Genomic DNA, 25,792 nt, shown 5'->3' with positions numbered 1-25,792 from the left:
CAAAAACGGTTTTCTTTTTATTTTATGCTTGCCCACTATTGTCCTCTCTTGGTATTTTCGTAGAAGGAATAAAAATGAAAAACATATTTTTATAAAATATTTATTGATTCAAATCAAATCAGAATAATAATTATAGTTCAGAACTGGCATCATTGGTATAATTCAACTTAAAATTAACAACTAAACATACTTATGGCGTATGTAGGCTTACACATATTATATTAAAGGACGAAACAGAACACGCATAGGAATATTTCAAGAGTCCAGGTTCCATTTTGCCGGTCATAGATCAGACATATAAATGGCCACCGTGTGGTACGTTCAAAAGACCTAAAAATCCGTTCGATTTAAAGTTGCATAATAACAAATTATAAATCGTGAAACAAATTATAAAATAAAATAACTAAAAATATTAAATGCAACTAGTTTCCGTATAACACAGCCATTTATAATTATTAAAATACGGAATACCTAGTTTAACAAATTGCAAAGAAAAATGTTTATGAATAATCTCGCAACCATGAAAATAAAGTTAGTAGAGCGGCGAGAGGGTCTCGGAAAAAGTTGATGTGACTGGAGAGTATACTGCTGACAAGTAGTATCGTTGTGATCGGTAGACTTTACTGAGTAAGAAATAATGACTTGTCGCATTCTCAGACTGTGGGGGGGTTAACTATGACGTCACAAAGATCCCGGTCCCGGGTTCCAATTTTTTGCCAATTTGTCTAGAACCCCTTATCCAATTTTGAAAAATGAGGTGTCGATTGAAAGCGTATAACATGCTGATTAAGATTTCTTATATGTGAAAAGTATAATTTTGTTAATTATTTTTTAATTAACAATAATGCAAAAAATACTTTTTTTTTACTATCTTTTTTGATTTTTGTGACTCAAAAAGGAAATGAAAACGACCACTTAGCTAAAAAATATGTTATATAAATCATTTAACTGCATTATTAAGCTATCTGTTGCATTTTAAATTTCTACGATCGGATAATAAATAAGCAAACTACAACCACATACCTGTAGGCGGGGAGTGCCGCTTGACACGCGTTCCCATACATTCGGCGTCTACCAAATTACACCTCGCGCAAAATTCGTTTCAAGCAGATATACCTCTAATCTTATTCATCGCAACCTATCAATATTGGTATCATTTGAAAGTACAATTAAAGTACTTTAAGAAACAATGTCAATCATTTTCTTAAAATCAATAATCGCCAGTCTGCGGTGGTTACAAAGGAAAAAAGTGGGTATGCAATTTGACTGGTTTCCTAGGTTTGATACCCTAGACGATTTTAAAAGGGGAGGTAAAGATGACATATGGGTTGTTCTCTGGCCTAAAAGCTACACAGAGGATCAGGGGAGAAAAAACTAGGGTTTAAGTTTAGTTTTTAAAAAGGGAATTTTCAGCAAAAGAAACCAACGTGTATCCTTGATAAAATTACAAAAAAATTAAACACAATAAAATCAACAAATAAAAGAAAAAACAACTTAAAACTAAACTTAAACCCTAGTTTTTTTCTCCCCTGACCCTCTGTGTAGCTTTTAGGCCAGAGAACAACCCATATGTCACCTTTACCTCCCCTTTTAAACTCGTCTAGGGTATCAAACCTAGGAAACCAGTCAAATTGCATACCCACTTTTTTCCTTTGTAACCACCGCAGACTGGCGATTATTGATTTTAGGAAAATGATTGACATTGTTTCTTAAAGTACTTTAATTGTACTTTCAAATGATACCAATATTGATAGGTTACGATGAATAAGATTAGAGGTATATCTGCTTGAAACAATTTTGCGCGAGGTGTAATTTGGTAGACGCCGAATGTATGGGAACAAATAAAGTATGGAAGAGTTAATTCTATAATTTTCTCAAGATATCTATATATCTCGAGCTTTTATGCTCTCTACTAGATCGTTTAACATTTATTTTTAATGGGTGGTTTCAAAATATTATTATACTTCCTTGTGTTATACCTTATAATAATTAAACTTAAGTGTTTCGTCTGCTAAAAACAGGTACAAGGTATTCAAATACTTGGTCGGAACGTTTGCAACGAGATAAGACCCAAACATAACCATTAAAGAATAAGAACTTAAGTCTGTTCCATGCTATCAACAAATTAAAAACAATAAAGTTATAATTTTTCAAAACTTACAGTACACTTCAAAATGTCGCTTTACCCCCTTATTCATAAACGTTCACTAAAGCTATCAAGCCGATAAAGTTCGTTTGTCCCTTTCTATCACACCAATACGGGGAAAAGGGACAAACGAACTTTATCGGCTTGATAACTTTGGAGACCGTTTATGAATAAGGGGGTTAACATTTAACAACGATACAAAAATATGTACAAGATCACTATAAAACTCTCGTGAGACTCTTAACATATTAAAATTATTTTTCCCCTCACTAGCTCGGAAACACGTGTTTTGTCCTTTAATACCAGCGGGTAAAAACGCATTTTATCCACTAGTGGGTAAAGTAATTTGACCTTGAATAAAGTCAAATCAACTGCTTCAAAATTGATAAAAGTAGGTGAATCTAGTAATAAAGATGATTTACCACCTGTGGAACTACTGGAAGCAGTGATAACTGCATTTTTTGCGTTGTAGTTTCCTCGCTATAGTGAGGGGAAAAGTTTTGTGTTACACTCGGGGGCAAAATTGTATTTTAACGCCGAGTGTGGAATTGAAAAACGAGCAAGTTCAGGATTCTTTTCTCGAACCACTCGCTTCGCTCGTGGTTCAACTATAGAATCCTTTCACTTGCTCGTTTTTCAATTCCACACTCGGCGTTAAAATACAACTTTGCCCTCTTGTATAACAAATAACTATTTAACGTGCTTTACAATTCTCAGTGCTGCTTCTGTTTAAAATCGTGTGCATACCTGGATCGAAACTTGACTAAAATCTTTCGACGAAAACTACCCTGAGTCCGTTTCAAACAATTTTGATAGACGTACAAGATATAAAATTATAATAATTATAATATAAGGTACTCATCCCTATTTAAAATAATAATTTTATCTTACAAGAGGGTGGTTAAGGGTCTCAGATATAGGTAACATCTAACACGTTTAGGCCCACTTGCACCAATCACTTAACTCAGGGTTAGTGGGCTGTCAACTGTCAAATTCCATATAAAGTGGTGGGTTAACTCGAGGTTAACCCTCCATTTTCGTTGGTGCAAATGGCCCTTAGAGAGACAATAATAGTTAACTAGGTTAACATGGGTACAGACCTCCTTTGTTCATGGGAAGAAATGTGCTCTACTGTATAGCAATAGTTCGGAAATAAAATAGTAAGTTCGTATAATCATCGAAACTAAAATTACGCTGTTCATAGCAAAATAAGACAATATTTTAAAGCTATAAAATTGTACGCACGTTCATATGTCATACATTATTTTCCTATTCATGGTCTACGGTGGGTATCTTTTTTAGTGATGATCATGAGTTCTTTTAAGCTTCTATACATCTTGAACCATGTCCGCGGGGCAATGAACGTGTTAAAATAGTTATAAATATAAATTAAACACGATGCTTAAATTGTGCTATCATACACACAGACAAGATAACAGAACAGACAGATAAAGACAATTCAAATATGTCACCTAATATTCAAGTTATTCGACCACATTTTTGAACAAAGGTCAAAAAATACAATTAGACAATAGAAAGTAAAAAAAAAACCTATTCGCTCTCTTACGTTCAATCTTCGATAATGTTTAACGTCATTAAATGACCCTATCAAATGAGGTACGATCGGTTGTACTCAAATTGAATTCAGTACGGCTTTTATAATCTCATTTTAAAGCTATGTTAAGTACTTATATAACTAGCTTTTCCTTGGTCTATAGGATTTGGCGTTATTTAAGAAATCCTCGTAGTTCCACTGCTTGTAGTTCATAATATGCTTGCCGTTCATTATAGTGTGCACCATTATCTTTGGGTTGTACTCCAAGTTTGTTAGGAGCTGAAAATAAATTTTGATATTAACAAATAATTTTAATAAAATACTGTAGAGATAGTCAACCACCCGTTTTAGTGTTTGCTACAATGTTCATTATTCATCACGATCCTCATCAATCGTGGTTGTTGCAACTAATCTTTATAGTATGTATGTAAACACTTTATTGTACATATTAAGACAAGTTAGGACATAGAAATACTAAGTTATGGTGTACAAAAGACTACTTTCGTCTTTCTTAAACGATTAACCTTTTCGACACCGTGTCAAGCACAAACGCCAAGTCACCCAAGCATCCTGAAATTCAACGTCATATGCACGTACTTATTTTTCTCTGACGTCTGATGAATAATCAGGTCAGATATATCAGTTGTTGGCGTCGAAAAGGTTAAAGCGACTTGCGATAGGGCCATGGTAGGGTAGGGCCATGGCCAGGTATAGATCTCGGTTACACTTACCCCTTGCTACGACTCAAATATATAGGCAGAACGCGTACTGTATGGGGATACAAGTCTATAATAAGTTACCAAGTGGCTTATTATTGACAGATTGGCTATTAAATAAATGTTTTTACTCCATAAACGAGTTCTTCAATACTGATGAAAATGATAATGAGGAATAATTTAAAAAATTGTATGCTAGCTTTAGTCAAGAATAATTTATCCAGCCAAAATTATGTAATTAATTATTGTTTTAATGTAAGTATTGTCTATATATTGTATGTTTATGTAGTTCAAATTTAATTGCACGAAATAATGGATTATTTTTGTAATTTTTGCATGCTCAGTTGTGAGTAGAGTACACTGTACCACTGATTGTATGTTACCATCTATGCACCCACTGTATTCTGGCAAATAAATACTTTGTATCTTGTATCATGGCCCATTTAGACGGCGCGCAAACTCGTAATTGCGGAATGTTAGGTAATCAAACTCGCACGCGAGTTCTAGTGACATGTAATGTAAATGGGCCCTCAACGATGACTTTTGCTAGAATGATACTCACTTTAGGCGTCAACAGGAAATACTGGGCGTTGTCGCACTCGGTTGTCACTTTGACGAGCAGGTGGAACATCTTGCGCTCGTTTATCGGGTCCATTCCCTGGTTTATTTCATCGACGCATCTGTAACACAACAAGTAAATTCAGCTATGCGGTAAACATGCCAATGTCATAGAAATTCGACGTTACGAAATTTGTTCGATCAAGCAAGTTAGATTGTCTTAAAGTACAATGTACAGGAATTAGTAGAGGCACAGCGGATAATTTTATCGTCTTTCGTCTGCTGTTTGGTCTTCTGCAGTTTGTTGTGTTGCTGGTTAGTTGTTAAGAAGAAGGACAGGGTAGTATCTTACCGGAACGGCACGGTGGTGTCTGTAGCGACATGAGGTACATGGCTGTGGACAGCGCGCGCTCACCGCCTGACTGCGCGTGTCGCGTTAGATGCTGTGTTACTCGGATGTTCGGAAACGGACTAGGATGGATTATGCCGTATTTGTCGTAGACTACTGAACGGACCGGGACAGGGTAGTATCTTACCGGAACGGCACGGTGGTGAGTCTCTGTAGCGACATGAGGTACATGGCTGTGGACAGCGCGCGTTCGCCGCCCGACTGAGCGCGTGTCGCGTTAGCTGCTGCAGTTGCTCGAATGTTCGGAAACGGACTAGGATGGGGATGCCGTATTTGTCGTAGACTACTGAACGGACCGGGACAGGGTAGTATCTTACCGGAAAGGCACGGTGGTGAGTCTCTGTAGCGACATGAGGTACATGGCTGTGGACAGCGCGCGTTCGCCGCCCGACTGAGCGTGTCGCGTTAGCTGCTGCAGTTGCTCGAATGTTCGGAAACGGACTAGGATGGGGATGCCGTATTTGTCGTAGACTACTGAACGGAGCGGAACAGGGTAGTATCTTACCGGAACGGCACGGTGGTGAGTCTCTGTAGCGACATGAGGTACATGGCTGTGGACAGCGCGCGTTCGCCGCCCGACTGAGCGTGTCGCGTTAGTTGCTGCAGTTGCTCGGATGTGCGGAATCGGACTAGGATGGAGATGCCGTATTTGTCGTAGTCCTCCTGTAAATATAATACATATCAGAAACCTGTTTTCTCTTAAAGGAAGTTTTGTTACTTTTCTCGCTTCGATTAGCATGATAACGTATTGTACTAAGGTCCAAAGTGCACTGCCAGTAGACCCCAGAAACAACAAATATCGTCACTACTTTGAAAAAATCTCGTATCTCACGCTGCTTCTCAAAGTTAAAACGCAGTAAGTCTATATGCATTCCATACATACTTACTACAATCTTCTTTTCAGTGACAGACGAAGATACAAGTTTTTTTTAAAGTAGTGACGATATGTATGAAATATATATCGGAACAAAACATGTACCGTATTTTTGACCTGAGCTGGGGTTTTAAACGCTGACATAAAGAATATACATCGCGACCATTCGCGAGTGCTTAGGATTCCACAGAGTATTTGTGACTTTAGGTGTTTTAAATACTTACATCATTTCCAGCCTTGTCGAGTTTGATTTCTCCGGCACAACCCAGTTTAGCGAACATTTCTCCAAAGCTCTTGTCTATGTCCCGTAGCAAGTTTTCCAAAGGAGGCAGCCATTGCTCTCTGCAAACAAAATAACACCGTAATGTCCACAGATGTCATATATACCATAGATCAAGCAAACGTACATAGTTAGCGAGTCAAATGAACTCAGTAAAATCCACTGAGTTGTCAGTCTTTAATCGCAGCTTTCGGACGTCAACTTGAAGTTAACGAAAACATTAAAAATGTTTCGTTACGTGATATTTAATTAATTGCAACAACACAAAAATTATGAACACTCAAGGGCCTGAGACATATTTAAAATTTCGACCCATATACAAATAGATGAACTTGTTTCTTTTATCTAAATCTAGTTCTGTGGTAATGTCAGTCACGCTTCTGGGAACAGCATTGCTTACGAAAGACACGCGTGAAACAAAAGTGTTATGCCAAATTTCGAACCACAATTTCCGACTTGGAATTTTTATAACGAGTCTGATAATGTACTCATCAGGGCGTTTAATCGATGCTCTAAATATAAGTGATACGTATCACATAATTAAAGTGAATAATTGGACAAATAAGGAAGAATTACCTGATAGAGTTCATTTTGCTTTCAAGCTCCTTGTGAACGTCACTGTTGCTGCTGACGTCGGTCTTTAATTTCGCTATTTCTTTTTCTCTTTCCTCATATTCTTTTATGACCTGTAACAAATATAATATATATCTTCTTTTAATACACATTCATCAAATACTGGAGATTAAAGTGGCCCAATATGTTCGACCACATCTTTCTTGCTACAGTCTTACAATACATTGACTTCACTTCGATAATATTTTTCAAAATTTATCTGAATGGTCAGGTGCCGTAGCCGAATGGCATTTCTGCGACGCGAAACGAAAACGAAACGCCGCGAAAGGTAGTCTGGCTCTGTCGCGCCAATACGCACAAGCGGTAGAGATAGATATCTACGAGCATTTCGTGAGCGTCTGTGCCATTCGGCTACGCACCCAGGCCTGGAGGTTCAGTAAACTATAATAGCTCACATAACCGCTAAAATTATTTTTGAGGATCAATGTAGTATGCAAACTGATCTGCACTTTACATCTAGAAATCCTGACTGCGGTGCGCGACGCGACTTGCTACCCTTTAGCAAAACTGCCTTGCCGCGCGCGAGTTTTTACATCAAGCGCGACTTCAACTTGAAGTCTTCATGGACTCGCGCGCGACAAGGCAAGTTGTGCTCGAGGGGCAGATGTACTATTTGTGCTTGAAAAGGAAGGCTGAGACTTAGTCTTCACAACAGTGCGTGAGACTAAAACGAGTTAAACTATAAAGTTAGCTTTTATACTGATTTCTGTTACCTGTTCATCACCCTTGTCCATACAATCCATCCTAGTCTGCAGCTCATAGCAGTGCTCCTGCAGTCTATCCAGCTCGGCCGGCAACTCCCCAAACTGGTCCTTGAAGGGGAAGTTCGGGTGTTGAGGCAACAGCTCGCTGCCGCACGCTTTCTTTGCCTCTTTCAGTTTAGCATGGGCTTTTATATTGGTTTGCTTGTAACGTACTTCCATGTCTTCTAGTGTATGCTGCGGATATATATTTTGTCAGTAATCCATACGTTATTAAATTATGTTACAACGTCCACGAGTTCATGATTTAAAAATAATAATACAGAATCAACTTCGGCAAGATAAAAAAAAAACACAGATTATAATATTTTACCTTTGCCTCTCGTAATGCTATTTGAAGTTCCCTTAATTGAGATTCCTGCCTTTCTGTTGCCTTTCTACTAATGTCTAACTTCACCTAAAAAAAAAAAAATACATATGTATTTATCATAATATAATAATTATTCAGGGGCAATTGGCTAAAGCAGGGTAAAAAAAATCCGAATTTGCCAAATCTTCATAAGGAATGAGAAATGTCTAATGATGTACTGTTCATTCAGTCAGAAACTTAAGTTAAACCGATAAATGCTGTCCACGAGAATGTCGCTCACAACATGAAATTGTTCTATTACTTCTGAAGACGCTAAGAAAGCGAAATTGCGTCCGACAATCTTTCATGAGTTTGTTAACAAATTGGCGGTATTTTCTCGAGCTTTACGGATTTTATTAAAATAGCTGCCATACAAGGCAAAAGCATGTCGTAAGCGACTTTCTCGTGGAATGCCCCTCTTAATCAACATATCGGTATACTTAAATGCCAAGCTTGTAATCAAACATACCTTCCACATTTCTCCATTGAGCAATTTATCCTGCAGTTTTTTCATAATGCCTACTAGTTCCTGATGCATCTTGCCCTGTTTCTTCACTATGTCCTTCTGTCTCCGTCTACATCTGTAAATAACAGTTCATTAGGTTTCAAACTTACAGACATCGATATCGAGACCTACTGCCATGCCATGCCAGCCAAAAACCGACCAAGGTTTTTTTTAACACATTCACTAGCAGACAAAAAATGACGCAATACTTACGTCAGAAACCGATTGAAATTTATAACCGCCCGCTTGTATGACGAGAACCCGCTGGGCGGGTTCTCTGACATCTCAGCAAAGTTCACGAGTGCCCACCAGGCGGGGTTCTTTGTTGCGAAAGTGTTAAAAGTCACGTTTAATTTATCGACCCGATGTTGACGGAATATAATTTTTAAGAAAAAAAAACCGCCTTCCTTTGGGGTTCTGGTGATAAATACTTTCAAATGATGGATTATGTTATCAATTCGTCTGTATATTTTTTAATGTTTGTTATTCGATATCTCCGTCATTTCTGAACCAATTTTGAAATCTGGATGATTCTGAAGTACTTACAGATGAGAATGATTATCAGAACGGAACTCTAACCAGAGGCGGCTCATTCTTCATCAGCAGTTCCACTGCACCAAATGTCACTGTTCTGGACGTAAGTGCATGCTGTTCTTATAAAAATACCAAAGTCACTATAAGTGTGCCGTTCAGATTTGAGGAGTTCCGTTCTGACCATCATCAGCAATTCCACTGCACCAAATATCACTGTTCTGGACGTAAGTGCATGCTGTTCTTATAAAAATACCAAAGTCACTATAAGTGTGCCGTTCAGATTTGAGGAGTTCCATTCTGACCATCATCAGGAGTTCCACTGCACCAAATGTCACTGTTCCGTACGTAAATGCATGCTGTTCCTTTAAAAACACAAAAATCACCATATGTATGCCTTTCAGATTTGAGGAGTTCCCTCGATTTCTCCAGGATCCCATCATCAGAACTGGGTTCTGAGAAAAATGGGACCAATCTGTATGCATATACATTCAATCAAAAAAAAAATTTTCAAAATCGGTCTAGTAACGACGGAGATATCGAGGAACAAACATTAAAAAAAAAAAAAAAAAAAATTTTAACAAAAAAAAACCGTCGCCTTTCGGGTTCTGGTGAAAGCTACTTGCGAATGTTGGATTATGTAGAAATGTGTAAGTATTTTTTAAAACTGCTTTTAATGCTTTAATTATTAGATGGAAACACAAATGAATATACGTATAACGTTAAGGTTTGAGGAGTTTCCTCAATTCCTCATGAATCCGATTATATTATAAGAAATCGAAGCTTGACAAACTTTGACTTCAAAACATATGCTTAACAAACATAACTAAATAAATGTCACTGTTCTGAACTTAAATGCATGCTTTTCTTACAAAAATACCAAAGTCACTATGAGTGTGCCGTTCAGGTTTGAGGAGTTTGGTTCTGGCCATCATCAGCAGTTCCACTGCACCAAATGTCACTGTTCTGGACGAAAGTGCATGCTGTTCTTATAAAAATACCAAAGTCACTATAAGTATGCCGTTCAGATTTGAGGAGTTCGGTTCTGACCATCATCAGAAATTCCACTGCACCAAATGTCACTGTTCTGGATGAAAGTGCATGCTGTTCTTATAAAAATAGCAAAGTCACTATAAGCGTGCCGTTCAGATTTGAGGAGTTTGGTTCTGGCCATCATCAGCAGTTCCACTGCACCAAATGTCACTGTTCTGAACGAAAGTGCATGATGTTCTTATAAAAATACCAAAGTCACTATAAGCGTGCCGTTCAGATTTGAGGAGTTCGGTTCTGACCATCATCAGAAATTCCACTGCACCAAATGTCACTGTTCTGGACGAAAGTGCATGCTGTTCTTATAAAAATGGCAAAGTCACTATAAGCGTGCCGTTCAGATTTGAGGAGTTTGGTTCTGGCCATCATCAGCAGTTCCACTGCACCAAATGTCACTGTTCTGGACGAAAGTGCATGCTGTTCTTATAAAAATACCAAAGTCACTATAAGCGTGCCGTTCAGATTTGAGGAGTTCGGTTCTGACCATCATCAGAAATTCCACTGCACCAAATGTCACTGTTCTGTACGAAAGTGCATGCTGTTCGTATAAAAATACCCAAGTCACTATAACCGTGCCGTTCAGATTTGAAGAGTTCCGTTCTGGCCATCATCAGCAGTTCCACTGCACCAAATGTCACTGTTCCGTACCTAAATGCATGCTGTTCCTTTATTAACACAAAAATCACCATATGTATGCCTTTCAGATTTGAGGAGTTCCCTCGATTTCTCCAGGATCCCATCATCAGAACTGGGTTCTGAGAAAAATGGGACCAATCTGTATGTATATACATTCAATCAAAAAAAAAATTTTCAAAATCGGTCCAGGAACGACGGAGATATCGAGGAACAAACAAAAAAAAAAAAAAAAAAAAAAAATACAGACGACTTGATAACCGTCCTTCTTGAGATATGAGGCGACGGTTAAAAAACATACAGACGACTTGATAACCCCTTCCTTTGAGATTTGGAAGGCGGTTAAAAAGAGGTTTCAACACAATTTCCAAACTAGAAGCCAGAAGAACTAAAATTACTAATCATAAGACAGTGTGTATTAAACATACTTCTCTTTTTCTTGTTGTAGATTGAAAAGTGGTTCATTTTCAATATCTTGCACCTTTTTCTCTTGTAAACGTATCTGTGTACCGAGAGCTCGGAGCTGAAAATGTTAGTTACATTGTTATACTTACTAGAAAAGTTGCATTTTTTTAATATTTAAATTCATTATGATATCATGAAATTATTTTAGGTGACAAAATAACATAAATAATATATTTTTTTAGGATTTGCCTAAAACTAAATCCTTTAAAGTTACCACCATACCTTCTCAACGTTTTCGGTGATCCTTTTCCTCTGCATATTGAGGTTATTTAGATTACCTTCCAAATTTGCTACTTTGTTTTGCAAGTCTTGCATTTTTACTTTCATGTTTTTCGCTTGATTCTCAAGTGCAGTAAGCCTGAAAAGGAAAATAGCTTAGAAATTATATTACACAAAAAATTGTGGGAACTTTTCTCCTATAATTCGCCTGTGCGTGTCAATGACTAAACAGAACTTACGTTTTGATATATGTTTATGTCATTTGCGAAACGGTTTTGTTCTTACTTGTTCGTACACGGATTGAGTAATCCGTGTAACGAACAAGAACGAAACCCTTTCGCAAATGCCGAAATAATGCAAAAGCAACACACAAGAAAAAATACTACTTTTATTACTTCTGTATATTTCTGGTGCCAAAAATACATTCAAACCAAAACAATACACTGTTTTTTTTGGGCAGTCGTGTAAAAATACAAGAGCGATCCATGGTGCATTTTCATGAAGCCGTATTTTTTAAAACCACTGTGCTCTAGATAGGTCTCCGCATAGTTCGTGTCCGTGTTCGTGTCATGGAAGCGGTTCGTAGAAAATGAGCTACGAGCGGCTAGTTTGAGCTGGAGCGAGGCCACAAGGGTTGCTGACATTGAATTACTGTGTACTAACGTAAGTAACGTACCTACTAGAAATGACAATTAAAACAAAGTCTATGCGCCTTCCGGCAGCGCGGGAGGTACCGTGTCATAGAATACGACTTGACCAAGTCGCTGAAGATAGGAAGGCGTGGCGCGAGCTTGTGAAGGCCCTTTGCACCTCTGGGGTGCCTTAGGACTACAACATAGTTCATAAAGATCTGGTATAGGATACTCACTGAGTCTTGTGGTTTTCGAGCTCATCCACGTCGACAGTGTTGGCCAGCAGTCTCGCGGGACCTATCTCCACCGTCGAACTTGACTTCACCCCGCTGTAGCGCGAAACACTGATGTTGATTCGGTGGTTTTCTGAAGAAAGGGACGGAATGGTAATGGAACTCTCACAAGATGAACTTGTAATCTTATTTTGTACTGAGATACGTACAATTAAATGCATGCATAGACGTTTTGAAAATTAAAGCAGTAAGCACGCCTTTCAAGGTATTCTTTATTGATCTGTTTTAGACACCGCAGATCGCTGTCAAAGGGACCACATTCATCGCAAGAGTGTAGATACATTTGGCCATTCTAATAAATAAAGCAACTCACCAGTAAAGAAAGACTTAATGTTAGAAGGCACTTTGGAGCAATTATTGAAGGTGTGGTCGTTTCCTATGGGTATGCTTTGTATATTGTAATTGCCACACAGGTACCGCAAGATCGGATCGGGTGCTGTGATCGTGTCCAAAACGTACGTGTAGAAACCGAGATAGCTAAAAAAATAGAAAAATAAAACTTATCATGATTAAAAAAAACATTTAAGTACTATTTTATGTATGCTCATGACATATTGCCACATATTATGCTTTAAAATGGTTGTAACACATACCTAGAGTAATTTAAGGCTCTAAACAAGGCTAGAAATGACATAAACCGCAATAGTCAAACATTAGTAACATAATGAGCAAACATCTCCAGAAAATTTCAGAAGAAAACCACGGAAAATTCAACTTCAGAACGATAATAGTAATACGAAAAGCTTCGATTTTTCTTTTGCGACACAGCACTCTTGATTCTCAGTTCTATAGTGTGAGAGCACCGGGTACCCCTTGCTACTGACGGCGTTCACGGTCCGCAGACCATACTCCATTCTCACAATATTTGTGAACTGGTTCATATTCTAGCTACATTCAAACGTGAACAGGTTGCTGGACTAAAATATTCTCACCTCAGCTCTGATATGTCCTTCTGCTGCGCCTTATAGTGTGAGAGCGCCGGGTATCCCTCGCTACTGACTGCGTTCACGGTCCGCAGACCATGCTCCATTCTCACAATATTTGTGAACTGGTTCATATCCTGACTGCATTCAAATGTGAACGCCAAGAGGTCGCGGGAAGCCACCTTTGCCTCGAGGTAACGAGCGAATTTGGCATCCGTGAAGTTTATCTAAAATTAAAAGTTTCTTGAGAATGTCTTAAATCTTCAACGCCAAATTCAAGCCTATTATATAGTATAGTATGAAAATACCTCAAGTATCATAGGTTCATAAACCCTTTTCTTGAACATGGCCCGGTTTTCACGCAGCCACATTACCGCTTTGTATGTGTGATCGCTGACGTTCTTCAGCAGTTCTAGACGTTTCTCATCCACGTTCTCTAGGCTTCGGATTCTGAAAGCAAACATTTTAGTTACTATCTACAGGTCATAAATGGGATGGCAACCGTAAGTTGTTTTTAAATCCTTTATTTATTGATTTAATATCAACTCTTGCGGGCTTACAGGTGATCCCAAAATGCTCACAAGATAGTGCAACACACCCCAAGATAATATGTCATCTTCAATACTTTCCAATGAAGCGATTTGGGGGGTTACCATGACGAGCTAAAGCCGTTCAGTTTAGGTTGAGAGAGAGGGACGGAGCTATGTAACTGCTATAGCTGTGTCCCTTTCTCTCAACCTAAACTGAACGTCTTTAGTACGTCATGTTAACACCCCTGTAGACTGAATTTGATGTAAACTCAATAGTGTACACTGCATCGGATGAGAGTTCGCACGCTGTCTTAATGAACAATTGAACATTACGTGACTAAAACTATCTAGATTTAGACATGTGCGTAAATAAATTAAATGATTGCAATATCTTACTTATTCTGATGCTGTCTTATTACTGGCGTGACTTTACTTTCGAGCTCAAACTGCATTTCCATCTTTTGTTTCTTGATCCCATCTATGCCCGCATTCTCCTTTGCAATCTTCTTGTGTAGTTGTACTAACTCCATTTTAGCGCCATCCTCTGTAAAATTTGTGGTATTTAATAAATTATTGGTTGTTAGATGCGCACAGCTTATAGCTGATTTAAATATCGATTTAGTTTATAGTAACTGAGGCGGTCTAATAAGAGATAAAGTGTATCGTCACTAAAGCACTTTACTACTTATATTTATACAAAACTTAATGTTAAATATACTAATTTCACACTTTAAATACTAATTAATACTTAAAATATGCTTAAAAAGAAAAATGTCTTAAGACCCACGTGTCGCATGTGCTAGAAAGAGACATACTAAGAATTTTTCATTGAAAATGTTGTATGTAGTACTGAAATAGTAATAAAGACACACTGATGTGGCATTTCTACTAAGACACAGTATGTTACAGAAATCACAATATTTACAAATACAAATTCTTTATTCGTCGATCATAGGTGTATATGATGGTTACAGGTATATAATTATTCTTGTTTCACTATGTCGAACCCGAGGGCATACGAAATTTTTGTGAATCATCGATAATATCAATTATCATGCATCATGCACTAAAACAAATATTTACAACAGAATGAGATGTCAACAATAAAGTTATTAAATAAATTGAATTGAATTAGAACTACAAGTATACATACAATAATAATTTATTGTATAATTTTGGTTGCGATAATTTGTCAGTCTCTAGTACATACCGTTAATTTCTTCGTCAAACTTTCTCTTATCTGTGATCAACTTGTCCAACTTAGCTCTAGCCTCTATCAGCTCTCTTTCTCTATTTTTATGGCGCTCTACTTTCTCTTTCAGGTTAGAGTCTATATCTCTCAAAGCGTACTCTTGCGCCCTCACTGACTCTATTGTTTCTTTCAACTTGTCTTTTAGAACACGCACTTCTCGAGTCTGAAAACAAAACATGAAACAAGTGATAACAAAATGTTATTTCATTTACAAGGGGTTCTTCAAAAAAGGAGTGTACAAGTTTCTAATGGGTCGGCAACGCGCGTGTGACAGCCCTTGAGTTGCAGGCGTCCATAGGTTACGGCGACCGCTTTCCATCAGGCGGACCGTATACCTGTTTGCCGACGTGGTATAAAAAAGACGGCATATAATTTATTATTAATTTTGTTGTCTAGTTTCCTAGCCTCTTGTGAGACAAATATTGTGATACCCACGTAAGCGAATGATTATATTAGTACGTAGTCTTGATTATCTTGAGTGTTTTAATGGTTTCCAATTTTGAGTGTTGAACAGCCAAGAAAATAATAATTTAAGATGTTATAATAATGTAAGAAAACAACATTTCAAAATCATTACTTAAAAATCAATTCTACCAGCAAACAAAAATAAACAACACAAAATTGTGATTACGGGCACTATCACTATGTAAATATAGGGGGTGCAATGGGGTAGTGGTGAATAAATAATAATTTGTTAATCCTTATTTCACAACACTTACCGCATTCAACTTCTGCTGTTCTAACTTTCCGATTCCACTTTTAACTTTATTAAAAGCTTTCTCCAAAGGCTCCAACTTCTTCGTATGTATTTCCACCAGCTTGATGGCCTTTTCCTTGTCTCCTTTGTACTCATTCACCTTTTCTCTGAGCTCCTGGTACTCTATCCAGTACTTCTTGCGTTCGCACATCAGTATCTCCTGCTCAATCTCTTTACGTTGTTGCATGGCGTCGATTACTATTTTTAATCTAGAATTAATAACAGGATAATAAATTTAAAATTGCGGCAGTAGACGGTCGGGAAGGCCTTGTACCACGTGGAGGCGGTCAGTGGAGAAGGAGGCTGGCGCAAGTGTACTAGGCTGGAAGGATTTGGAAGCAGTCGCCCTGGATCGTGAAAAGTGGAAGATTCTTCTAAGAGCCATATGTCCCTAGTGAGGCATAACAGGAACACACATCATCATCATCAAATTTAAAAACCGGCCAAGTGCGAGTCGGGCTCGCGCACAAAGGGTTCCGTAGCAGCAAATATAATAAACTTATTATGTCAATTTATACACCTGCCAAAATTACAGTTAAATCAACCTATCTCAAAAACTATAAGAGATACTTTGATCAAACCAAAAATCGTTGAAAGAGTTAATTAGCATGCATCACCTCTATTTTTTTTAGAATTTTATACCCCGTAGTTATAAAAATAGAGGGGGGGGGACATACTTTTTACGACTTTGAGAGCTGATATCTCAAAAACCGTTCACTTTAAGAAAAATGTTTTTTAGAAAACTTTATATCATTTTAAAAGACCTTTCCATTGATACCCCACACGGGTATGTACATCGAAAAAAAAATTTTCATCCCTCAGTTACATGTATGGGGGCCCCACCCCCAATTCTTTTTTTTTACTATTTAGTGTTATAATTTTGTAGCGGTTCATACAACACATATTCCCATCAAATTTCATCACTGTAGTACTTATAGTTTCCGAGTAAATCGGCTGTGACAGACGGACAGACGGACAGACGGACAGACGGACAGACGGACATGACGAAACTATAAGGGTTCCGTTTTTGCCATTTTGGCTACGGAACCCTAAAAATGGTTTAATTTAAGTGTTACTATCTGGCAAATCTGGGGGGAAAAATTCGATAGCTTATGATCGGAAGTTGTGCAGTTGCAGTAGGCGAAAGGCCGCAGGTCCAGTATCATCCAAGGTGATAATTTTTCCATTTTTAGGGTTCCGTACCAAAAAGGTACAAAAAGGAACCCGCCGGTGCCGCTCTGTCCGTCTGTCTGTCTGTCACATGATTAAATATCTTGAGAAGTACTTTTTAATTTAGTTTTAAGCTTAAATAACTTTTATACCAAAATAGTTTCAATAAGTTTAATCTAACTACGGTTCATTCAGTTCAGGGGTCAACAGTCAAAGCCGATAAGATTAGCAAACCAGTTTTTGAAATTCAAACTACATATAATTTGTGCAACATCTTTACTTGTAAACTCCAACTCTTTACAATATTTAATTATCTATTTAACAGGAAGACGGATTCTCAATTACTCATTCCTTCTTAAAACTCTCTAAAACAAGGACCTAAGTGTAGGGCCTGAGTCCATGCTCGGAGCGGAGCGGAACTTACGGCGGGGCGGGCGAGCGTGCGTCCACCCTGTGCGGCGTCGACTCAGGACTAGAGTACTCCGAAGTAACTCCTAGGAATTCATAGAAAACTCCTGCACCTGATCTTGTAGAACTTGGCAGGGGTTGTCCACCTAATGTCAAAGTTTATATATTCACCTTTCGTTCTGCCGTATTTTCTCCTCCAGCAGCTGCGCATTATTCTGCAGCCTCGTTGACAACCCTCGCTGCTCAGCTCTGGTCCTAATCAGTTTATCCAGCTGGTTGACACTCGTGTGGCCCCCGGCAACTGCTAGAGTACTCGGTAGGAGCTCTTTGGGGTTCCTTAGAAAGTCCTGCACCTGGTTTTAATAAAAGTTTGCAGGGGTTGTCCACCTAATGATAAAGTTCGATATTCACCTCTCGTTCTGCCGTATTTTTTCCTCCAGCAGCTGCGCATTATTCTGCAGCCTCGCTGACAACCCTCGCTGCTCAGCTCTGGTCCTAATCAGTTCATCCAGCTGGTTGACACTCGTGTGGCCCCCGACAGCTGCTAGGGTACTCCGTAGGAGCTCTTTGGGGTTCCTTAGAAAGTCCTGCACCTGGTTTTAATAAAAGTTGGCAGGGGTTGTCCACCTAATGATAAAGTTCAATATTCACCTCTCGTTCTGCCATATTTTCTCCTCCAGCAGCTGCGCATTGTTCTGCAGCCTCGTTGACAACCCTCGCTGCTCAACTCTGGTCCTAATCAGTTCATCCAGCTGGTTGACACTTGTGTGGCCGCCAACAGCCGCTAGAGTACTCCGGAGGAGCTCTCTCGAGGTTCCTTAGAAAGCCCTGCACCTCGTTTTAAAAAAAAAGTAGGCAGAGGTTGTCCACCTAATGTTAAAGTTTATATATTCACCTTTCGTTCTGCCGTATTTTCTCCTCCAGAAGCTGCGCATTATTCTGCAGCCTCGTTGACAACCCTCTCTGCTCAGCTCTAGTCCTGATCAGCTCATCTAGCTGGTTGACACTCGTGTGACCCCCGACAGCTGCTAGAGTACTCCGGAGGAGCTCTTGGGAGTTCATCTTGGAGAAATCCTGCACTCGGTCTTGGGGCAGCAGTTGACAGAGGTTGTCCACCTAAAGACAATGTTGACTGTTTAATATTCAACACAATATAAGTGGTGTATTTCAGTATACAGTACAAGGTACGTACATAAACGCTTACGATAATAATTGGCGCGACAGAATGCGACAGTCTAGCGTCAGCGATTGTCATCCAGCTAGGCTGGCAGAAAAGAAACCATATACAAAACCACAATCAGACAGCGGTTTAGGGTCCAATAGTGTTGTTTCTTTCTAATGCATAGCATTATCCTTTTCAGGTTGTCAAAAATCGAGCAATTTTCTAATCTGAGGTAGCACAACACAAAGGAACATCAAGTTGAGCCAACCCTAATAATTGCTCGTAGCAATGCTGAGTTGATGCTCCTTTCGCCCAAGCAAACAGTTTTCGCCATTGCTAAAACACTGAGCTACAATTTCGGTATTACCCATTATGTGTTATTTACTCAAATTGTATAAAAGTAAGCACCTGAATATTCATAGTAGCAATGAGCTCCTGGACCTGCTTCTCCTTAACATTCTTGTTGTTGATCTTCCACATACTAGCATCCTGGAGGTTGAAGATGCGAGTAATTATGACATTAGGTTCATTGGCCTCTCGGTGCAGCTCTATCTCAATGGTGGCCTCCTGGCATCCACTGCGGACATATTCTGAGATCTGAAAAATTCATAGTGTGATATTATGTAATAATCTATAATAACTCCTTTGGCATACTAAGGTGCACCCAGACCGAGCTGGACGCCCTGGATCGGAGGGTCCGGTTACTGCTTACCACACACCGTATGTTACACCCGCGCTCGTCTGTTATGAGATTGTACAACCCACGGAAGTGCGGAGGTCGAGGCTTCCTAAACGCCAAAAATCTCCACAACCGTGAGGTGTACAATCTCAGGAATTACTTCCTTAACAACGAGTGTGGGATGCATCGTGATGTGGTGGCAGTAGACGGAAACCTCACGCCGCTCTCCTTGGCGAAAGAGAACTGGCGCAAACCTGTGGTACTAAGTACTGCGGACCGCAAGGCGGTATGGGAAAGCAAGCAGCTACATGGGCGGTTCTACAAGGCCCTCACGGGACCCGATGTAGACCTGCTCGCATCGGTGAACTGGTTACGATTCGGGGACCTCTTCGGAGAAACCGAGGGTTTTGCCTGTGCAATTGCGGACGAAGTAATGATGACGAACAACTACCGGAAATATATCCTGAAGGACGGTACGGTCGACATTTGTCGGGCATGCCGCCGCCCCGGAGAGTCACTCAGGCATATAATTTCCGGTTGTTCTCATCTTGCTAACGGCGAGTACTTGCACAGACATAATCTCGTAGCCAGGATTATTCACCAGCAACTTGCTCTTCAATACGGCCTTGTGAACCGCGAAGTACCGTACTACAAGTACTTACCTGCGCCAGTTCTCGAAAATGGTCGTGCCACGCTCTATTGGGATCGATCTATTATCACTGACAGGACTATTGTAGCCAATAAGCCTGACATTGTGATAATAGATCGACTGCAACGCCGGGCAGTGCTCGTTGACATCACCATCCCCCATGATAAGAATCTCGTGAAAGCCGAGAAGGACAAGTCCAGTAAGTACCTAGACTTGGCTCACGAGATAACCGCCATGTGGGATGTTGAATCAACGATCATTGTTCCGATAGTCGTTTCAGCGAACGGTCTCATAGCGAAGAGTCTCGACCAACATCTTAAGAGACTCTCGCTAGGTGGCTGGATCAAGGGCCAGATGCAGAAGGCGGTGATCTTGGACACAGCGCGGATAGTCCGACGGTTCCTCTCTCTGCGGCCCTAACCACCGGCAGCTTGGGCCCTGCCCCGCTGCTGGCGGCACCCTAGGTTAGGTTTTTTATAATGTGTTTATATGTTTTTATATTGTTTTGTATGTGTTTTTGTATTTTACTTTTATATTCATATTATAAAAAGCTTAACCTAAGAAGCAAAATAAATAAAGGATAATGTATGTAATAATCTTACATAATGCAACTCTCTGGGGTTACATATCAGTTCTTGCTTACACATTTTTTTTTACCAACTACTGAGTTCATATTTTGAGCATAGAGATTACATAAATATAATTCTTATGTTGGCTCTACTTGTTCTTATTATTATTATAAATGGGCTTACCTTTGGCCACAGACTAACCAAAGGCAAAGACGTGGCCTACGATGGAGTGAGCTCGCCCAGAAGATGCCTGGCTCTACTTGTGTAGAATGATTTTGTTATAAAAGTAATAGACGAGGCTCCAAGAGGAAAAAATTATTTTTGTTTGTATGCAATTTTTAATTGGCGGGGTGGGGGCCGGGGACCACAAAACTGCTTGGCAACATCTGTTTATATGATGTCTGGGACCTATACAATATATATCAGAAGTCAGAAAGAGGTGCGCTATTTTTGCAAACGAACATCCTCTTGGAGCCTGCTCTATAACCCTGGCCTTTGTTGACATTAAACAAACTACAATAAACTGTCTCATTTCTTCTAAAACTAGTTTAATGCCCAAGTGGGGGGTTAGAACGAGAGCTTATGTCACTCTCCATCCCTTCAACTATCTCCACTTAAAAAAATCACGTCATGTTGTCGCTCCGTTTTGCCGTGAAAGACGGACAAACAAACAGACACACACACTTTCCCATTTATAATATTAGTATGGATGTAAAGTGTTACAAGAATTAAGTACCTATATTAGATATCGTCACTACTTTGAAAAAATTTCGTATCTCATGCTTCTCCTCAAAGTTAGAACTTTATGCATTCCATACATAAAAATAATAAAATAAAAATAAAAATAAAAAAGCCTTTTATTTCTAGTTAGACAGTGAAATATTACAGAAATTGGAAAAATATATATCTTAACTATTAAAATAATGTCACACCAGAACCCTTTATGAGGTAAAGGCCTCTTCCAGTTGCATCCATTTATTGCGGTCTTGAGCCACCCAGGTCCAATTGACCCCGGCTATTTTGACGACGTCATCTCTCCATCGTGCCAGTGGGTGTCTTCTTTTTCTTTTTCCTACTGGTCCTGTCCAGTCTGTTACTCTAGAGGTCCATCTTTCGTCCGTGAGCCTAGCAATATGCATTCCATACATACTTACTACCATTTTCTTTTCATTGACAGACGAATATTCAAGTTTTCAAGGATCTAGGCAAAACACTCTAAATCCAATCATTATTATATTGCACTTTGGTAACTAAACCACCCATATAACCATAATCGGTCGCCGTTCCTACGCAAATCCTCCTATTTTGTGTACACACAGGTCTTCGGGTCTCAATGCTTAGTCGCAGTACGGTCGACGTTTAGTCGCGGCGACCCAAATGGGGACGATTGGTAACAGGAACAAATGGTCACAGAAGTGTGCACTACGCGTGCACACATTGTTACCGTTTGGCGACTACTTTTCCAAAATCATTCGTTCATTTCATTCTTTTCATGGCGACTGTCAGAGACGTGAGAGACGTCAAAGTAAAAATGAAATAAAATCATTTGACATTAAAATGTAATGGCGTAAGAATTTGTTAAAGATAAATATTGTTTGCATTTGTAATATAATGTGGGCTAATTACCATGGCCAATTAAATTGCTCGAGTGATTTCATAAAAAAATTCTAAATTTATCAACGCGCCATCAATTTACCTCAGTTTAACCAGTAATAATATTATTGACTACTCGGTGTTTGCGTGTTATGTATATTGATTGGTGAAGTTTTAGTGCTCCGGTGCATATGACTGAAATAATAAAAATAATGCCTAGAAAACCAATAAAGTTGTTAAAATATGGATTAAGACGGTAATATTCCATGTAAAAAACAGTCGCCAAACGGTCACCAAACGGTCGACAAACGGTCGCAAAATGGTCGCAGCGTACACGCGTGACCGAAGGCAGTGAATGCTTCTTGTATTAATTTTTTCCAGGTATCCTCAAACTTTATAAACAATTAAATATGCCGTCGTACTCAGTTGCCCTCACTAAAGAAGATTAAAAAAAAATTGTAACGTGCGTACCGAGCTGCTGGGTTGTAAAGGATCGGGGATCATATTATGGTCTTCTATAGAGCAACTAGTATTTTGCGGCATTTCACAATTGACACTTGTTGAAGTTGTCGTCATTAATATTACTATCAACATTAATTTCAGCGATCTGTACTTCTTTTGTCAAGATTTTTGTATAGATAAGTATCTACAAATTTGTAATGTTAAAGAGACATAAATAAAACGTAGTAGAGTAAATAATGTGTTTTTTTTGTAACCCAAACAAAATACTTGTAGATACGAGTGCGGAAAAGAGGAAAATCGATACGAGTAGCGATATATTAATACACGCATGAAGGGAGTGTTTTAAATCGACACGAGTTGTGAATGTCCTTTTCGCACGTGTATCGTACGACGATTTTCAGTACCTAAATCTAAGCTAAGAGTTTCGACCAGACAAGAAATGAATCATTGCTTGATTTGCTCGCACTACTGCGTTAAAAAAGCAGCATCTGTACTGAAAAAAAACTATCATTGCGCAACAGAAATTCTATTAATATCACAGTAAATACTCTATTTCATTTGATTCCTACTTTTATTGTGTAAAGCAACACTACACTTCATTTTTATGAATAAGAATTAAAAATTATATATTTAATACATTAAGTAACTATAAAGTGCTTATCTATTTGTATTATCATTCTGCACTTTTCTTAACTTTCCCACATTTCTATAAAATGTCGAAGAGTGCTTAAATGGTCGTCGTCGTTTATATTATTTAATTCGCTCATATTTAAATGATTCAAAGCAACCAGTCCACAACTTCACAAGACAGTTTGAGAAACCTTCGTATTTCAGATTGTCATTTGCGGATACAGTAGTTTAGGAGCAGTTCGGTAATCAGACCTACACATGTGTGTACAAATTCTGTCAAAGTCACTGTCAGAAACCGTTCTGACAGTGACAATGACAGCCACAAATTCGTCCACATGTTGTTACCGTTATGTGTGCAAACGTCGACTAATAAAGTGTCGTTAAAAGTCATTCTGACAGTGACATTGACAGCCACAAATTCGTACACATTTTGTTACCGTAACGAGTGCACACGACGACTACATTTTGTTATTGTATCAATACGGTCGCATTGTTTGCACGACGTTACCACGCGTTATGTCACATTTGACAGTTAGTTACTGATTTGAAGATTTTGCGACTGAAATGGTTGTATGGGCAGTAGATTATATATTATACAGATCAATAGATTATATAAAATGCATAAAACATGAGTGTATCTGTTGAAACAATTCACACAACTGATTACAGATAGTACCAGTATTGCATGTATAGGTGCAATAGTACATTGTGCAACAAGGGGAGGAACTTGAATATTACTAACACGGAGCGATTTAAAGATTCGAGTTTGTAATATTCATACTCCCCGAGTTACACACAATGTTTTTCATCACACTTGCTATATAAAAATATGTAAAGAGATAAAAAGTTAAATATGGTACTAAAAATTTCATTACTCCCATGGGAGAACGATTTTTCTATAACTCACACTCCGCCTGCGTGCAAAATCATATTTAGTGTGTGTGTGATGAAAAAGTTATTTTATATGATTATTTCTCAATTTATTTTCTAATGTAAAATAATACAATGTATGTATCATTCCCAATTTCAGAATTGTTCATAAAAAAGGTGCAAGCTTGATTAGCTATTTAATATTTCATTTTTACCAATGTGATTGTAAAAAAAATATTAATAAGGTTTTATTCAGTACCACAGGTTATTAACACATTCATGGACATGTATGCTATAGCATGTGTTATGCTATATGCTGCTATATGATATAGCATACATGTAGTCATTTGTTTCCTTTGGTCTATGTGGCTCATTAAAAATACCAGAGCTAAGAGACACTGCTTCTCCATACAGATTAACAACATCAAACAACATGGTGTGCTTAACATAATTTTAACATTGTTTAGTAGTTGTTGCTATAACAACATAATCATGTAAGGAAGGAATAAATCAAATGAAATACCACATTATTTGCAATTATTCTTATCAAAGCAGATAACTGTTTGACATAATTTTATTATATGTCATCTTTTAATGAATATTATGTTGTCAAGGTTGCTGTCCCGTATCCCCAGCAATAAGAGAACATACTGAGGCTGAGATAATCGGACATAAAACATGATTAGAGTACCATTTGACAAAACAAACGAACACAATAGAAGAGACACGCCTAGAATCTAACTTAATAATTATCACAACTCTCAAACAAAACTGCCATACTTTGGCTGTGAGCATCATAATACACAGCAAATCCCCTCATTGCTAGATGAGTATGTAGTTTTATAGAATACTAACTTTTTCCCGCGGCTTCGCTCGCGTTAGAAAGAGACAAAAAGTAGCCTATGTCACTCTCCATCCCTTCAACTATCTCCACTTAAAAAATCACGTCAATTCGTCGCTCCGTTTTGCCGTGAAAGACGGACAAACAAACAGACACACACACTTTCCCATTTATAATATTGGTATGGATTTTTAATATTTACGAGGGGTTAGCTTTACCTTCTTTGCTCTTCCAATGACGCTCGTTTTACCGCAAAGTCCCAGTATAATGGCACAAACAAAAGTGGACTTCCCAGTTCCATTTGGACCAATTATCAAATTCAGAGACGGGCCCGGGAACAACTCCACTTCTTTATACGTCCTGAAAAAGAAACATATTTTGGTTAGACAAAACGCTTACAACGGAACATTGCTTATAAACACGGAAATGGCGCGTAAAATTTTATATAAATTATACTTACACGAAGTTTTGTAAAGCTATTCTGTAAATTGAGCCTGCTTTAGCGGCCTTCTTATTGGCTTTTTTAGGCATGTTTCACTGTTAAAATACCATAATATGAGTACCAAGGCTCGGGAATTCCAAAAAATTATCCACTTTATACAAATTTCTGTGAAATCGTCAAAAATGACTTACTTGACAGTTGTTATATGTTACCAGTAAAAAAAACAACTACACATTTTTTTTTATT

General features: G+C 38.5%; 1 protein-coding gene across 1 annotated transcript; it reads right to left on the bottom strand.

Moving 5' to 3' along the window:
- Positions 1 to 2,760: 2,760 nt before the first annotated feature.
- LOC125240728 (structural maintenance of chromosomes protein 5) lies at positions 2,761 to 25,699 on the bottom strand. Its single transcript, XM_048148765.1, has 21 exons — positions 25,565 to 25,699; positions 25,323 to 25,464; positions 19,220 to 19,408; positions 18,545 to 18,765; positions 16,034 to 16,280; positions 15,273 to 15,477; positions 14,459 to 14,606; positions 13,841 to 13,982; positions 13,542 to 13,759; positions 12,923 to 13,086; positions 12,553 to 12,682; positions 11,688 to 11,823; positions 11,429 to 11,523; positions 8,751 to 8,862; positions 8,246 to 8,329; positions 7,885 to 8,109; positions 7,115 to 7,224; positions 6,483 to 6,600; positions 5,890 to 6,047; positions 4,980 to 5,097; positions 2,761 to 3,980 (listed from the first exon to the last, which is right to left on the bottom strand). Exons 1-21 carry the CDS (start codon positions 25,633 to 25,635, stop codon positions 3,843 to 3,845), a joined length of 3,171 nt encoding a protein of 1,056 aa, XP_048004722.1. The 5' UTR covers positions 25,636 to 25,699; the 3' UTR covers positions 2,761 to 3,842.
- Between the last annotated feature and the right edge of the window lie 93 nt (positions 25,700 to 25,792).

This window comes from Leguminivora glycinivorella, chromosome 2 (genome assembly GCF_023078275.1).
Source record: "Leguminivora glycinivorella isolate SPB_JAAS2020 chromosome 2, LegGlyc_1.1, whole genome shotgun sequence".
Classification (NCBI taxonomy): Eukaryota; Metazoa; Arthropoda; class Insecta; order Lepidoptera; family Tortricidae; genus Leguminivora; species Leguminivora glycinivorella.
This window is presented reverse-complemented; position numbering and strand designations above follow the sequence as displayed.